The 15,140-nt window shown below is 39.3% G+C and overlaps 2 protein-coding genes across 3 annotated transcripts; both read right to left on the reverse strand.

The window, feature by feature from the left end:
• Positions 1–2,063: 2,063 nt before the first annotated feature.
• creg1 (cellular repressor of E1A-stimulated genes 1) lies at positions 2,064–8,129 on the reverse strand. Its single transcript, XM_026157555.1, has 5 exons — positions 7,758–8,129; positions 5,592–5,711; positions 5,401–5,514; positions 2,611–2,699; positions 2,064–2,476 (listed from the first exon to the last, which is right to left on the reverse strand). Exons 1-4 carry the CDS (start codon positions 8,052–8,054, stop codon positions 2,613–2,615), a joined length of 618 nt encoding a protein of 205 aa, XP_026013340.1. The 5' UTR covers positions 8,055–8,129; the 3' UTR covers positions 2,064–2,476; positions 2,611–2,612.
• A 270-nt stretch (positions 8,130–8,399) lies between these two features.
• setdb2 (SET domain bifurcated histone lysine methyltransferase 2) lies at positions 8,400–14,264 on the reverse strand. 2 transcript variants are annotated; one of them, XM_026157521.1, is made up of 12 exons: positions 13,852–14,264; positions 13,130–13,243; positions 12,945–13,049; positions 12,688–12,866; positions 11,586–11,864; positions 11,167–11,495; positions 10,867–11,036; positions 10,549–10,793; positions 10,165–10,213; positions 9,935–10,089; positions 8,984–9,072; positions 8,400–8,898 (listed from the first exon to the last, which is right to left on the reverse strand). In XM_026157521.1, exons 1-12 carry the CDS (start codon positions 13,886–13,888, stop codon positions 8,715–8,717), a joined length of 1,935 nt encoding a protein of 644 aa, XP_026013306.1. In that variant the 5' UTR covers positions 13,889–14,264; the 3' UTR covers positions 8,400–8,714. The 2 variants fall into 2 exon arrangements, with proteins under 2 accessions (XP_026013306.1, XP_026013304.1); XM_026157519.1 differs by having other exon boundaries at positions 12,688–12,869; positions 13,852–14,263.
• Between the last annotated feature and the right edge of the window lie 876 nt (positions 14,265–15,140).

The raw sequence follows: 15,140 nt of genomic DNA on the forward strand, positions 1-15,140 counted from the left end.
AAACTGCATTTTGTGTTAACTTGTGTTATCTTTGTCTAATAGGAAACCAGGAAGGGGGCAAACACTTTTGTACAACACTGCATGTGGATATGTATGGTCTATGGTCAGGAAAGCAACGCCAAAGTACATCTCATTATTGGAGATGTCAACCCTAGTGGCCAGTGTTTTTTGGCTGGATCTATCAAATTAGTAGTTGCTTTCATCACTTCCATCTGATGACTCCACCTGTTTGGGCTGTCGGGTTGGCAATTGTCTTTCTGTTTCCTGTTGCAGGTGCATAATGGGTGTAGTCAAGAAGGCCTGTATTCCCATAAAAGGACATTCTGAATAACAGCTTATTTTCATGTCTACCCAAACAACATTTCACTCACTACGCCAGCAAACATGCCAATATGACTGACTCATGGACTGACACAGCTCATGGTTGTTTCCTTCGATTACTTTATTTAGTTTTGTAAATTTCAAATAAAAAACTTGATGGTGTCAGCTCAGAATTATTTGTCCAGTCATGACAGATCAAAACTGAAAACTTGAAGTCAGAACTGCCCAATTTACTTTCAAAAGAGGATGTCACGAATCAGCGAAAGAATATATCTGGGACATCATTGTCAGTAGTTGAGCCAAATATCTTTTATAGAGGCGACTATTAAGCATCCATCGTGTTCAGGTCAACGCAGAGTAGGCCCAGGGTTCTTAAAGTATGACCAGTAGGTCAACAGTGGCCCTCAGCAACAGTTTCAACTCTTACCTATCATCCATAGCTTATGAGTTACAGCTGCTGTCAAGAACTGAGCAACATAACCCACCATTCTCGCCAGTTCATAGGATAATTATAATCTATATAGTGGATATAAGAGATCTAAGAGGATCTGTTGTCCTCTGAATGCTGAATATTTTTAAAAATATACATCTTGGTGATGGTGTTAAAACCATGAGTGATAGGTAAGTGGTAGATGTGGCCAAAAATCCTGGTTTTTGCTCCATTCTGACTTTCATGTTAACATAATTAACTCAGTGAAGCTCATGTTTCATTCAGAGACCACAAACTCATTAAAGAGTCAGAGATTAAGATGCTCTTACTGTCATTTACTTTCCATTTTATTTACTTCTCATTTATTGTTTAAAAATATTAAGCGATTAAATTGGGTTATGTGGATAAAATAATGCAAATAAACATCAAACCACAACCATTCAAAATAAAATAAAAAAAACTAATTATGCATTGAAAATGAATGAAGATAAATAAAATAAATACATACAGCTGACAATAAGTTGGTGAAGTAAGTCTAAATGTGTTAAAAAACAAAAACAAATAAAACACAAAACAGATGAGGAGGCTTTAATACAAATCTTTATTTTTCTTTCAAAAAAATAAAATTTCACAGCAAACACTTACAGCTGTTATTCAGCTTGAAGAAACAGCAGGTCATAATGTTATTAATAAAGTTATGTTTAAGGCAAATAATCAAAGCTCCTCCCCTTTCAGCAATGCCTAAATAAGCTATGTTTGCAACAAAGGAAAGTCCCGCCTATAAGGAGCCTAGTTATTATTATTCTAAACAAGAAGCATGAAGGAGGATCTGGGGTTATTTGATTCACTAATATCTAAAAACAAAATAAAGATTTTCTAAAAACTCTACTACATCACCCACAAGTAATAAACAGCCTGTTACTGGCAAAGACTCAAGGGAAATGTAGTTAGTGTGGTTACTGATGTCTCCTGCTGTTTCATTAAAAATGATTTGTGTTCCATAAAGTGCTATTTGTGGATTTACAAAGTACATTATGTGCAATTCTTTTCAAACTGCACATTTAAATCGGTTAGTTAAACAGCATCCAGGTCAAAGGTCAAATACAAAAGTTGATGCTCAGAAAAAGATTTGTTCTGTTTTAAAGTGGTGCTAAAGTTTGCCTACAAACATATATTCCATTAAAAATTTTCCTATACAAGTATTTATCGATTTAATCCTCCTCTGGACTGGCAGCTTTAACTTTTCAGCGTGACGTCTCCCTCTGCTGGTCAAACTCCACCAACACACTTGGCTTTTTAATAATGTTTAAATCTGCAAAACAACAAGTCTTTTCAAACACCTGAGCACACACACATTCACAGAGTCATTTGAAATCTTTTTAAGTGAATCAAAGGAAAGAGGAGATTAAAATGTAACACTGACTTCTGATGCCTGAATGTCATCGAGTGTTTCAGCTGCAGGAAAGAAAAGCTCCAAACGCAACAATTTAAGTCTGAGTTAAAGACAACTTCTGTGTTTAGGACACTTCATCTGATTTTGTTTGCCTGTTTTCAGAAACAGAAGCTTTCAAATCTAAAATTAAGAATAAAGCAGGCATGATGTAAATGACGTGGATTCAGCGGTTGGATAAATTCATGGATTCGTAGCAGATTAATCGGCGTGTAACTCCTGAGGAGGATTTTGCATCTCGTACATTCTGGTTGCGGGGTTCGCAGGTTCGAATCCTGAACAGAATAAAAAACAAAATGAGCAGAAAAATTAACAAGACGATGGTTTAACTGCACATCTTTAAACGGAGGCGTGGTGTCAGCTCCAGCAGGAAGTGATGGACTACAAACAGAACAGTAGGACTACAAACCATCAGTGGTGCTTCCTGTACGGCGTTGCCTGGAAATACTCATCAGGAGTGACGGTCTTCACCCCGCCAAAGTAATCCAACACCCACACCTGAAACACAAGGAAGGAGGACCAGCCTGCTGACTTCATGTCACATGATTGGCTGAGAGCAGCACAGGTGTGCACTCAGGACTACAAGTGCTACAGTAATGATAGAGCTAGTATTACAAGGTGTGTGATGCTGGAGTACCTGTAGTATTAGTGGTATTATTATAATTTTTAATAATAGTACTATGGCAGTGTCTTTCTAGTATTATAAATAGCTCAGTTATGCTTTTGTATCAGTAATATTATTACTGTAAATTTTCTGGTATTACTAGTTTCAAGTTTTAATGTCAAGTACAGATAAACCGAGTAGCCACATTTAGCCATAATGAAATTCTTTGGCTCATGTCCTCAGCTTTACATGAGCATACAGAAGTGCGCAGAAGTGTGAGTTAAATGTGTGTGTTAAATTAAGAAGAAAATAACAGAAAATTTAAGAGAATTGAAGTCAAGTTGATATTTATAGTTTGTGTGACAGTATTTATAGGTTGAATTACTACTGAGTTACTGCTAGTGGCAGGTGGTAGTACTTCTATTATTAGAAGTATTGTGTACTACCTGTATCTGTGTGGTGTTTTAGTGTTAGTAGTATTATCCATCATTATTATACCATCATTATGATAGTGTAGTATTATAATATATACTTATAATATATATTGAGTTGTTTTAAACAAGTAGTATCATGGATTTAAAGTGGATTATTATATCAGTACTGATATTTGTGTCATGTTTTAAAATGACAACAGCATAACAGAAGCATGAGTGTACTGCACGTTCACATTTAACTTGTATTATTATAGTGGAAACATTCAACAGTATTTATAGTATTATTAGAAATATTAGTAGTACTTATACTTATTATATCTCTAACAATGAACATGTAGTAGTACTGTGGGATTGTTTCAAAGCATTCATAGCAGGTCAAGTTCAGTAATTATCTGAACTTGAACTGACTTGAACTATTATGTTTTAGTATTATGTATTATGTTGTAGTATTTAGTATTTATTTATTTATTGTCATTGTCAAGAACAATGAAATTGCGTTTGGGGCTTCCATACAACCCAAAAAAAAGAAGAAAATAATAAATACCCCTTAAAACCCAAGTGTACATATTTAACCCAGTGTGACTCCAATGCAATAAGACAATCCTTGGCAATAATGTTCGTAGAAATTCAGACAAAGACCTGAGAAACATGACAAAATACAACAATGCAACCCATTCAATATTATTGTACTGTGAGATATGATATCAGATATGATAGTTATCTATTTAAGAAAGAGGGGGGGGGGGGGGGGGGGGCAGGAGGGGGAAGAGAATAAAGATATGATGCACCAATGCAGACCAGTTCATTGCGATTAAGAAGTTGGATATGGTTATTGTCCGTGAGAGGGGGGCAGAGAGTTCAGGAGCCTCACAGCCTGTGGATACAGGCTGTTGGCCAGTCTGGATGTTCTGGCCTGTATAGACCTGTACCTTCTCCCTGAGGGCAGCAGATGGAAAAGGTGGCGCGCAGGGTGATGTTGGTCCCGCAGGATACTTTGCAGTACTACTGTGGTATTATGTTGTAGTATTTGCAGTACTACAGTGGTATTATGTTGTAGTATTTGCTGTACTACAGTGGTATTATGTTGTAGTATTTGCAGTACTACAGTGGTATTATGTTGTAGTATTTGCAGTACTACAGTGGTATTATGTTGTAGTATTTGCTGTACTACAGTGGTATTATGTTGTAGTATTTGCAGTACTACAGTGGTATTATGTTGTAGTATTTGCTGTACTACAGTGGTATTATGTTGTAGTATTTGCAGTACTACAGTGGTATTATGTTGTAGTATTTGCTGTACTACAGTGGTATTAGGTTGTAGTATTTGCAGTACTACTGTGGTATTAGGTTGTAGTATTTGCTGTACTACTGTGGTATTATGTTGTAGTATTTGCAGTACTACAGTGGTATTATGTTGTAGTATTTGCTGTACTACAGTGGTATTATGTTGTAGTATTTGCAGTACTACAGTGGTATTATGTTGTAGTATTTGCAGTACTACAGTGGTATTATGTTGTAGTATTTGCTGTACTACAGTGGTATTATGTTGTAGTATTTGCAGTACTACTGTGGTATTATGTTGTAGTATTTGCTGTACTACAGTGGTATTATGTTGTACTATTTGCAGTACTACTGTGGTATTAGGTTGTAGTATTTGCTGTACTACAGTGGTATTATGTTGTAGTATTTGCCGTACTACTGTGGTATTATGTTGTAGTATTTGCTGTACTACAGTGGTATTATGTTGTACTATTTGCAGTACTACTGTGGTATTAGGTTGTAGTATTTGCTGTACTACAGTGGTATTATGTTGTAGTATTTGCAGTACTACTGTGGTATTATGTTGTAGTATTTGCCGTACTACTGTGGTATTAGGTTGTAGTATTTGCAGTAGTACTGTGGTATTATGTTGTAGTATTTGCCGTACTACTGTGGTATTAGGTTGTAGTATTTGCCGTACTACTGTGGTATTAGGTTGTAGTATTTGCAGTAGTACTGTGGTATTAGGTTGTAGTATTTGCAGTACTACAGTGGTATTAGGTTGTAGTATTTGCTGTACTACAGTGATATTATGTTGTAGTATTTGCTGTACTACAGTGGTATTATGTTGTAGTATTTGCAGTACTACAGTGGTATTAGGTTGTAGTATTTGCAGTAGTACCTGTGTGATGTTGAACTTGGCGAAGAACCAGTTGTGGTCGCTCGGCCACTCGATCATCTCGGGGTGACGAGTGAACAGCGCTTTCTTTGCAAACTCCGCCTCTGTCCCGTTCACCTGAACCACAGCAGGAGGAGGTGATCATGTGACGGGTCCGAACTGATCATGTGTGAAACACAGGTGTGTGTACATACCTCCTGTACAGATCCAGACAGGATGATGTGAGCACAGAGCGGACTCTGAGGGTCAAAGCTCTGCTGCCTGCAGTAATCAGTCTGAGCCAGAGACATGGACAGAGACGCCACAGGGCTCACCTGCATCAATACACACAGCACAGGTAACACACGCATACACATATCTTATAGCATTATTAAAACGTATACTTTTAATTAATTAGTTGTGTCCAATTCTTATTTAATGCTATATTTTTCTTAAAATTAAAATATTTATTTATTTATTTGTTTATCTTTTTTTAATTTAGGCATTTCATCCTCCATATACAGACAAATAATATCTAAATATGAGAATCATTAATCATTTTATATGTCTGGGACAAAAATCTGCAATTTGAACCATTAAAACCTGCTTGAATATGTCCCAAAAAATCATTGGACATCCTCTTCCTTCCCTGAAGGACCTGTACAGCACTCGCTGTCTCAAGAGGGCACGCAGCATCCTACGGGACGGTACACGCCCAGGACACCGGGTGTTTAAGCTGCTGCCGTCTGGCAGGAGGTTCAGGCTGCTGAGGTCCTGAACAAATAGACTCAAGGACAGCTTTTACAACAGGGCAATAGCCCTGATCAATGCAAATAGCTGACCTGACTGGCTACCTGGACTTTTTTTGGGGGGGGGGAGGTAACAACAGTAACAATAATAATATTTATATTTATAAGAAGGTGCAATAACAATTAATGTGCATTAATAACAGTGTGCAATACAAATACACTTATTCTTCTTTTTTATTACTAAGTTATTATACTATGTTGTGTTGTTTGTGTTGTGTTGTGATGTTTCGTATCGGGTCGTGTTGTGTTATATGTAGTGTATGTAGTATGTATGTGTAGGACAGTTTTCCAATTTCATTGTACTATTGTACTATGTATGACTGTGCAATGACAATAAAGAGTTATCTTATCTTATCTTATCTTGAAGAAGTGAGAAAGAAACTGAGGTCATTAAAACTGGAGGTACTAAAAATAAATATTTAATCCTGAGAAAATGACTTTTTAGCTCAAACAAACTTTATAACCTTCTGCAAGACAATAAAAAGCTGCTGCTCTGTTTAATTTTGATAACTTCCTGTAATAAAGCAAACTTTAACAAAGCTGAACTTCATTTAAACCTGTTTTCTGTGTCGTTTCAGCAGATTTCAAGCACTCGTTTCTTCTTCTGTGGTCTCAACTTCTGCTTTGACATGTGACTGACAACTGCTGAGTCACTGTCAGGAAAATATGCTGAGTCATGCTGCACTTACATCACAGTTTATGTAAAATGCAGTTTTATAAACTCAACTATTCATGATTTTATATCTCAGCATAACTTCACATTATTTCACATAACTTCAAATAACCTTTAAAATGAAAGTCTGAATATTAAAATGTTAAAAAAAAAAAATTACCTTAAATGCACAAAATAATGTTAATGATACATTTCTTCCCCATGGGAAAGAAAATCATCATTAACATTATTTTGTGAACTAAAATTTTCAATTAAAAAAAACTATATATTTTAGTAAAATAGAAAAGATAAAGAAGATACAAAAAACCCCAAAACAAATTAAAGAACATTAAATCAGGCTATTTATACCTTTTTATTTCATTTTTTAAAAATCAATAAAATTCTAAATATTTTTATCTATTTTTTATCTTTCCGTTTTTGTAAATGCATTTTAGACCTTGGCAGTTTTGCTCTTCTATATGTCAGGAGTATTAAAATAAATATTCTTGATGTGTTTGCAATAATTCTGCAGTAGCATTTTAAAAACAGTGCTAATCACTACAAACATTTACATAAGCGTGTTGTTAGTAAATGTTGTGTTTACCAAGTTCCACACTTTTGTTTTGTATAGAATAAGTTACTGACAGCTGATGGCTTTTTAAAGCAGAAGATCACTAAAGTCAAATGTTATTTAATTTTACGCTTTATCGCTCCAGAACCTGTAACATTGAACTTTAATGGCTTTCACGGTAAAATCAAAGGTTTTCTTAATGGAGTTCTGAACGAGAAGCAGTGCCTTTTACAGCAACACAGCGCAGATACAGAGAGTGTCGAGTACACTAAATTCTAGTTTGTAAACTGACTTCTGAACAGGAAGGCTCAGTTCCTGTTTTAACACTGATATCCTGGGTCAGGCTCACCTCCAGGTCCTGCACGGAGATCTCCATGCGGGTCAGGTACATGTAAGGCACCCCGGAGCCCGAGCCCCTTGGCCCGTCGCTCACCGAGAAGACATTAGAGAACGGCTGGCCCACCACCGGTTTGTGGGTGGAGATGGTGGCCATGGAGGCCCAGTCCACCTGGTGCGCAACGAAGCGCGCGACCCGGGCCACCTGGTCATGAGGCGGGATGTGGAACCGGGACGCACCGGACAGGGAAAGGGAGGCCAAGGAGAGGCCGAGGAGGAAGACACGCACAGCCCGCCACAGAGATCTCATCTTTGGCTCGAGTGTATGGTGGAGAGTCGGTGAAGACCGAGAGAGGCGATATAAACAATACCGAATATCCGGTCTGAAATTTCATAATAAAAGCATTGCTGGGCTACAACCGAAAGTCCGCAACCAAAAGCTGGAGTGTCCATGTGACTTTTCAGAAATAATGGAAATATTAGGAATAAATTACAAACAAATGTAAAAAAAAAAAAAAAACTGCCATAAATGATAAATTCAGTTGCATATATACATATTTTTTTTAAATAAAGGCTGTAATAAATACATTCCGACATTTATATACAATTTCAAATCCCCCAAAGAGCTGCACCAATAGTAAACCATTTACTCATGTTGAAGGTTTTCAAAGCAACGTTTATTATTGCTTAAAAATGAACACAGAACTTTGACACTTTGGGCACCAGTTTCAGGAGAAAAGTTGTACTGGCTGTTTGAACATTAAATCCATGGTAGTGTCAAAATAAAATGACCAAAGTAGAGATACAAAAAATAAAAGCTCAAACACAGAAAAAGGGTTCTCAAAATTAAAGCCTTCCCAATAATAAAGACTTGAAAAACTTTCAGAGTAAAATAGCTGAACTTTTATTTTCTTTTTAGGAAAAAAACCCTCTAAATACCAAAACTGTTACTAACAAACTGTATGGAGGATCACTTGGCCTCCATTGCTATGTGACCTTCAACCTCACAAACTTCACATAGGTTCTCCTCGATGGTGAATCTCCCATGACAATTGTCGCTTTCGCAGAGACAAGACACTTCCTGTTTTTGCAGTGAATCGATCTGGACGTTGGCAGAGTAGTCCCAGGTGAGCTCAGTGCCAGCCACTACGGCCCTACAGCAAGAAAACAAAGAGGACAATTATTAAAATGACCACTAATAATAACCCACATTAACGTCCTCTCAGTTCTCTTCCTCACCTGCTGGTGAAGAAGGCAACGACGGGGAAGGCGGGGTCGTGGGAGTCGATGAAGACATTCTGGATGAAAAGGTTCGGCTGGCAGCTGTGCTGTGGGCGGGGTTAGAGATCACATGATATCAATAATAATAACAATAATAATAATAATAATAATAATAATAAACAAGAAGAAGATTTCTTCTTCATTAGCATAAAAAATATATAAACTATGAACTAAAAGGGGGAAAATTCCACAATTTAAACTAAGCAGTTAATATTTTGAAAATAACTACAAACTATAAAGGAAATGTCCAAAAATGCTTTGGAGAAAAATGTACAAGCAAAAACAAAAGACACATTTTTTTAATTCTTTAGAAAGTTTTAAAGATGCAAAAAAATCTTGTGAACAAGATTAACACAATGAAAAGTATAAAGAAAATATTAGAAACACACACACACACAATCACACACATATATATAACATTTTGAAATTACTAATGAAATTAAAAAAATGTTTTGTTTAAAAGTTTTAAATTGTCTAAAGAAATCTTGTGAAACCGTTTATAAAATACAGTTATAAAACGTCAGATATGTCAAACTTAACTCATTCTTCTTGCTTCCTCCACTTCTGTACCATTGATTCATTAATGTTGAATTCTCTGGCAGCTGCTCTATTCCCATGTTGTTGCAGTCTATTAATGACTAACCTCGTATTGTGGATGGATTATCTCAGTTGTTCTCCTGACTGAAGTTTGTTCTGTTTACAGCATCCTGCCATGCGATTGCATTTGTCTCTAACCATCGGGAACCCTCATGTTAACTTTCATCAAGTGAAAAAAAGTTAGCATTCATCCTCCAGGTTCACTGTGTTTATGTTATGCTAACATAGCTGTGTCCCTAGTGATCATGTAGCACATCATTACATACTAGCTAGTCCAACTTCAGCATCATGTTCCTGATCAGCTGGACTCACGTTGATGAAGCGGCTCACGTTTCCCTCCTTGCTTGCGTCCACAAAACAAACTTCGTCCACCTTCGCTGCTCTCTTTAAGCTCATGCTCGCCTTTGTACCATTCACACCAGCGCTCTCCGACATTGATGCCACCTTCTCGTCTTGCTCTTGATCACCTGACACACAGTAGCCAATTGTTTACCAGCTGTGTTAATGTATCATTTGTGTGTTTTGTGTGAGTCATTACTGACCTGATGAAGGAGACGTCGGCTGCAGACCTCCAACCAGCACCGCCTGAATCTGACAGAAGAAAATAGAAGCCTTTTACTTTGAACTAAAGATCACGAAGGCACAAAAATACATTTTAATCAAATAATTAGAGGAAATATTCAAAGGAATGCAGGACACACAAATGATTTAAAATAAACAATAATTCTTTTAAAAATCAGGTCACAAAATATTCAAAGGAAAAAATAAAAATATGTAAATTGAAAACCTGTAATGTCCATACAAATACAAATGAAAAATATTTACAATATAATAAAATGTGTATAGAAATATTGGAATTAGAATATGTAAAAAATTATTCTGAAAATAAAAAAAACTTTACAGTAAAGTAAACGAGCCTAACAAACCTCTTCTTGGTCTGTGGTGCTGGAGCCGCTGTCGGAGGGTCTCTGAATCACAGGGACATGCAAAAGAGGTGAGGTAGGCGGAGACATAGGCGGGGGCGTTTCCAACACATTGCGTCGGCCCTCCAGCACAGGTGGGGCCAGCCACTCCGTGACGACCTCCACCTCATCGTCAGACGGCAGGTCGGACCTCGTCAACTTTGGCGGCGGTGGTTCGGTGGGATTCAGGACCCTCTGCAGCACCACACCTGGACACAGATGAGAGGACGAGTTTACAGACCGTGGCTTGGACGGAGCCACTGAACGCTGAGCCACACTCACCTGCGTAAATGCACACAAAGGTCCCACGGTCCAGGTCGTCACGGCAACGCACCCCCCAGCCACGGTTCTCAGTCTGGAAGACCTGGAGTCGGACTCTGATGCCTCTCTGGACGAGACGGTTCTGGCAGAGAGATCGGTCACAGCCGCACCACGGGCCACACTCAAAGAGCCTGAAGATTGATCACCATGGTAACACTTTGTCAGCAAATCAGTGAATCAGTTAATGATCAATACTTCCACTGGGAAACCTAAAGCTCCTGCTTTAGCTCCTTTTGAAAAACCTCTACTTGTTCACCTCACCCTGATGGGTTGGCCTGTAACAGCCTGTGATGGCGATAGTGGCGCTCTCCAGAAGTCAAGGCCATGCAGGCGCAGCGCTTTGCATCACTGCAGCCATCTGTGCAGTCACAGCAGGCCTTGAACAGCTTTGGGCCGCGGCTCAGGAAGCAGCCATGTGGCCAGCGGTCCTTCCTGTAGCGGAATTCAGCAGGCCGGGAGCCACCGTCCCCAACGCACAGCTCCACCGGTATTGGCTCCGCCCCTCGGCTCAGGTCCTGTTCAGGCTGCCGAAGGCCCCCTGGTGAAGGAGGGTCCAACCGCACGGAGGGGTTAAAGGTGAAGAAATCAACCTGCAGGAGGAAAACTGACCCACTTTAAAGACCTGAAGGAGGAATATACAGAGAGACACTGAACACAGCAAAAAAAAATCATCTATTGACCTGCAGGATGTCATAGCTCTCTGTAGCCTCCAGAAAAAGCATTACGTTGTCATGGTTACGGAGGCTCAGCCCACATGGTGCCTTGTAGATGACGTCCCAGTTTCCTACGTCTTCCTGCTCCTGGTCCCCGTGGTCCCAAAGCACGCCCTCTTTGGCGGGTGAAATCAGTGGCATGGCGGTCAGCCTCTTGAAGCCGCAGAGCAACGGGATCTTCAGCGGGTTCTGGCCCCAGAATAGCGGCGTGGACTGAGTCATGCTCGGCAAACAGGGCAGGCAGGACTGTAAAGCGAAAAACAGCTCACGTTATCAGGATTTTAAATATTCAAATATTCAGGAATTTTAAAAAAAGCCTTTGGCTACGAACTGTAAATGATCACTGTTAAATTAAATGCCCCCAGTCTGGTATAGGGACTGACTATGACAGTTTCTTCTTTTTTTTAAAAAAAGTCATGAATTAGATACTGGACATTATCAAGTTGCTTTAACCTCCTAGGACCTGCCGTCCACATATGTGGACGTCACATTTTGGGTTATTTAGACCAAAATACTAAATTTTGCTCAACAATGGCCTGATATCCACTTACGAGGACATTATACTGCTACTGTTCTATCGAAATTTTAAGCAAATATCCTCATATGTGGCTCTCATTTTTCTTAGAAACAAAAACCAGGTAAAAAAAAAATCTGGTAATTCTTTGTTTTTACATTCATTAGGTCCCAATATGCCCAGATATCAAAGAGAAATTAAAAGTTTATTAATTAAAAGAAATTAAGAGTTTGGGTCTTAGGAGGTTAATGCTTCTTCTCAGGATAAAAGCCCCAAGTTACTTACAGGAACGTATAAGGATGCTCTGAAGTTCTGAAGTATATCAGATTTCTAAATTAAAAAAACTATTTGATAGATTTCAGATAATTACAAGGATCAGGTTTTCAACATATTCAAGATTCTGGGTAAAAACTAAAAGGGATCAACGTGTTTTCAGGCTGTTAGATTATCAAGATTCAGAATAAAAGCACCATATAAATGAAAGAAACTTTTTGAGATCAAATTAGGCAAAATAAATTCTCGGGCTGATTCTGAATGACATCAATGTGTGTTTACCTTGGAGCAGGTGTGGAGGTGGTACTGCAGCTGGACAGGCACGAGGGGAGGCAGCAGCTCCTCTCTGCCAGCAGGAGACGCTGTTGGACTGGATAACCCATTAAAAGGAGGCAAGAAGGATGAAGAGGAGGAGCAAGAGGATGAAGGGCTGTGTTGGAGGATGTCAGCTGGCAGCAGCTCTTCTGGGGAGGAATAAACACTCAGCAATAGTCGGACTCAAACACAACAGCGAAGCCTTGAGATTTACCGGGGTTTACCTGAGCCAATGACCACCTGAACCACCGAGCTGTCCTGGTCCTGGAGGGAGGCCAAGGAGGAGGAGCAGTCCAGATGCTCTAGCAGCTTGAAGGCCTGGACATACTCTGAGAGAAGACAGAGAGTAAAGATCAGGATAGGAAGATTGCCAGAGTCCCGCTCGCTCGCATCAGACATGGATCAGAACCTTTATCTGTGGTTCCACTCCTCTTCAGAACTGCCTTCAGGTGCTCCAGGTACTTGAAAACCACATCGAAGACCTGATCCACATCCTCATTGTTCCAGAATGCCTTGGCCTTCTCTGGAAAAAATAAATCGGGACAAATGATCGTATCAGAAGCATAAAAAATGTGTAAATAAATAATCTGGACCCCCAACTACTGAACCTGGACCAGATTAACTGATAAAATAACCAATAAATGTCTCTGTATGCACATTTAACCTAACTCTCAGCACGTAAAAACAGGGAAAATGTGATATTTCATCTAAACCTCATCAGAGCAGTTATCCATTACAAAAAAGAAAAGACAAGAAAACAAACCCCATAACCTGGACCCCTTAAATCTGGCCTAGACCCCACAGACTGTATAAACCTACTAACAAAGGGGGGGGAAATTATAGTTTTAACTCCCCCCCATACAAAGGTGTCTAGATTAAATCCAGATAACCCGGGTTTGTTGGATGTGGACTAGGACAGTGTAAACAGACTCTTGCTGATTTGAAACTAGCTTTCAGCCGTTGTATTGTACCTAAACCACACTCTCGCATTTCCTTGTGTGTGTCTAACAGGAAAGCTCTGAGGCTAATGTAGCATTAGCCCGGTTAAACCTGGGTTAGCTGTCTGTGCAGTGCTCTGCACCTCTGAACCCCCGTTATCCGCTTCGGTTCCGTTTGTACTTCAGTTCTTACCAACATATTCCGGATCTAGCGGCTCCCCCGTTTCCATTGCACATTAGCCTGCTAGCACTAAGCTAACAATAAATAAGCTCGCGAGCTCACCGCTAACTTCTAGGTAACAGGTGACCGCGGGTGCAGACGGACCTGCAGTTTGACTACCAAATAAGTCAAAAGCAGCAGTTCAAATTAAACCCGAACACCAGCCAGCTCCATGTGAACCCAGTAGGTTTATTCATTCATGTAAGCGGCTAGTCCGGTCGTTGCTTTTTGCTAACGACTGTGACTAACAGCAGACAATACATTGAACCTTCTGTTAACACTTCTTAAAGCATTGCAAGAGGTATTTATAGTTCAACAAGACCACACAACCCTGGCATCACGCAGTATAAACACTCCTGTCTTAACCGTTTAAAGTTTTTGAGCTATCGGCCACCGTACTAAGACTTCAGGGTTTCAGCTCCCTGTTTTATGTCTGGCAGGAATTTCGAAAGCCCTTATGTAGACGTTATTTAAGTTTAAGTAACAGCAGACAGAAGGTCACTCACATATAAACACACAGAGCACATGAATATGTGACTATAACAGCCATTATTAGCATGTTAGCAGTGGTCCTTGTATACTTACAAAAGTACATGATTTCAGTCACTAAATACTCAGAGTGGTAAAACTAGTTACATTTGCACTGCCGCAAAAGACTCTCATATACCTGCAAAGCAGCAACAGAAGCTCCATTCTGCAATTACAATCTACACATAGATCCTACCCATGAACCTGACAATAATCCATGCACAAAATACTAAAACATGCTGTACATCTGCTGTGTAGATCACACCTGCACTGGGACAAAATGTAAACTGAGCTGTTGTATTATTTAAATAAAACAGCTCCTGAAAAGCCCACAAAAATGAAATTTTTCGCTTGTTCCAGCTTCCTGACAACCAAACTGCAAGTGCCAGATGTAGCAGGTAAAGAAAAGTTGTAAATCCACTAGCTTGAACTGATTTTGTTCACACGTTTCTTTTATTTCAGAGTCCCATGCAACCCCAACCCATTGATTCTGGGAAACACACACACACACACACACACACACACACACACACACACACACACACACACACACACACACACACACACACACACACACACACAAAACATACAAAACAAAGGGGAAGTGACACAATTGAGTCACGTGAAAGCACCATGGGTGGACCAGAGGTCAGTCCTCTTTCATATATTTTGTATTTTTCCAGTCTTTGCTGACTGTGCACAAGGCTTTATCTGTTGCCTTTGTAACACTTTAT

This window comes from Astatotilapia calliptera, chromosome 23 (genome assembly GCF_900246225.1).
Source record: "Astatotilapia calliptera chromosome 23, fAstCal1.2, whole genome shotgun sequence".
NCBI classification, from domain to species: Eukaryota; Metazoa; Chordata; class Actinopteri; order Cichliformes; family Cichlidae; genus Astatotilapia; species Astatotilapia calliptera.

Coding starts and splice junctions, on each gene's coding strand:
- setdb2 (XM_026157519.1), bottom strand. CDS start 13,888: ATGGAAACGGGGGAGCCGCTAGATCCGGAATATGTTG. Junction 12,870..12,944: donor TCAGGTGGTCATTGGCTCAG/GTAAACCCCGGT, acceptor ATTCCTCCCCAG/AAGAGCTGCTGCCAGCTGAC. Junction 10,214..10,548: donor GCACCACAGACCAAGAAGAG/GTTTGTTAGGCT, acceptor TTCTTCTGTCAG/ATTCAGGCGGTGCTGGTTGG.
- creg1 (XM_026157555.1), bottom strand. CDS start 8,054: ATGAGATCTCTGTGGCGGGCTGTGCGTGTCTTCCTCCTCGGCCTCTCC. Junction 5,712..7,757: donor TCTCCGTGCAGGACCTGGAG/GTGAGCCTGACC, acceptor GTATTGATGCAG/GTGAGCCCTGTGGCGTCTCT. Junction 5,515..5,591: donor TGTCTGGATCTGTACAGGAG/GTATGTACACAC, acceptor GCTGTGGTTCAG/GTGAACGGGACAGAGGCGGA.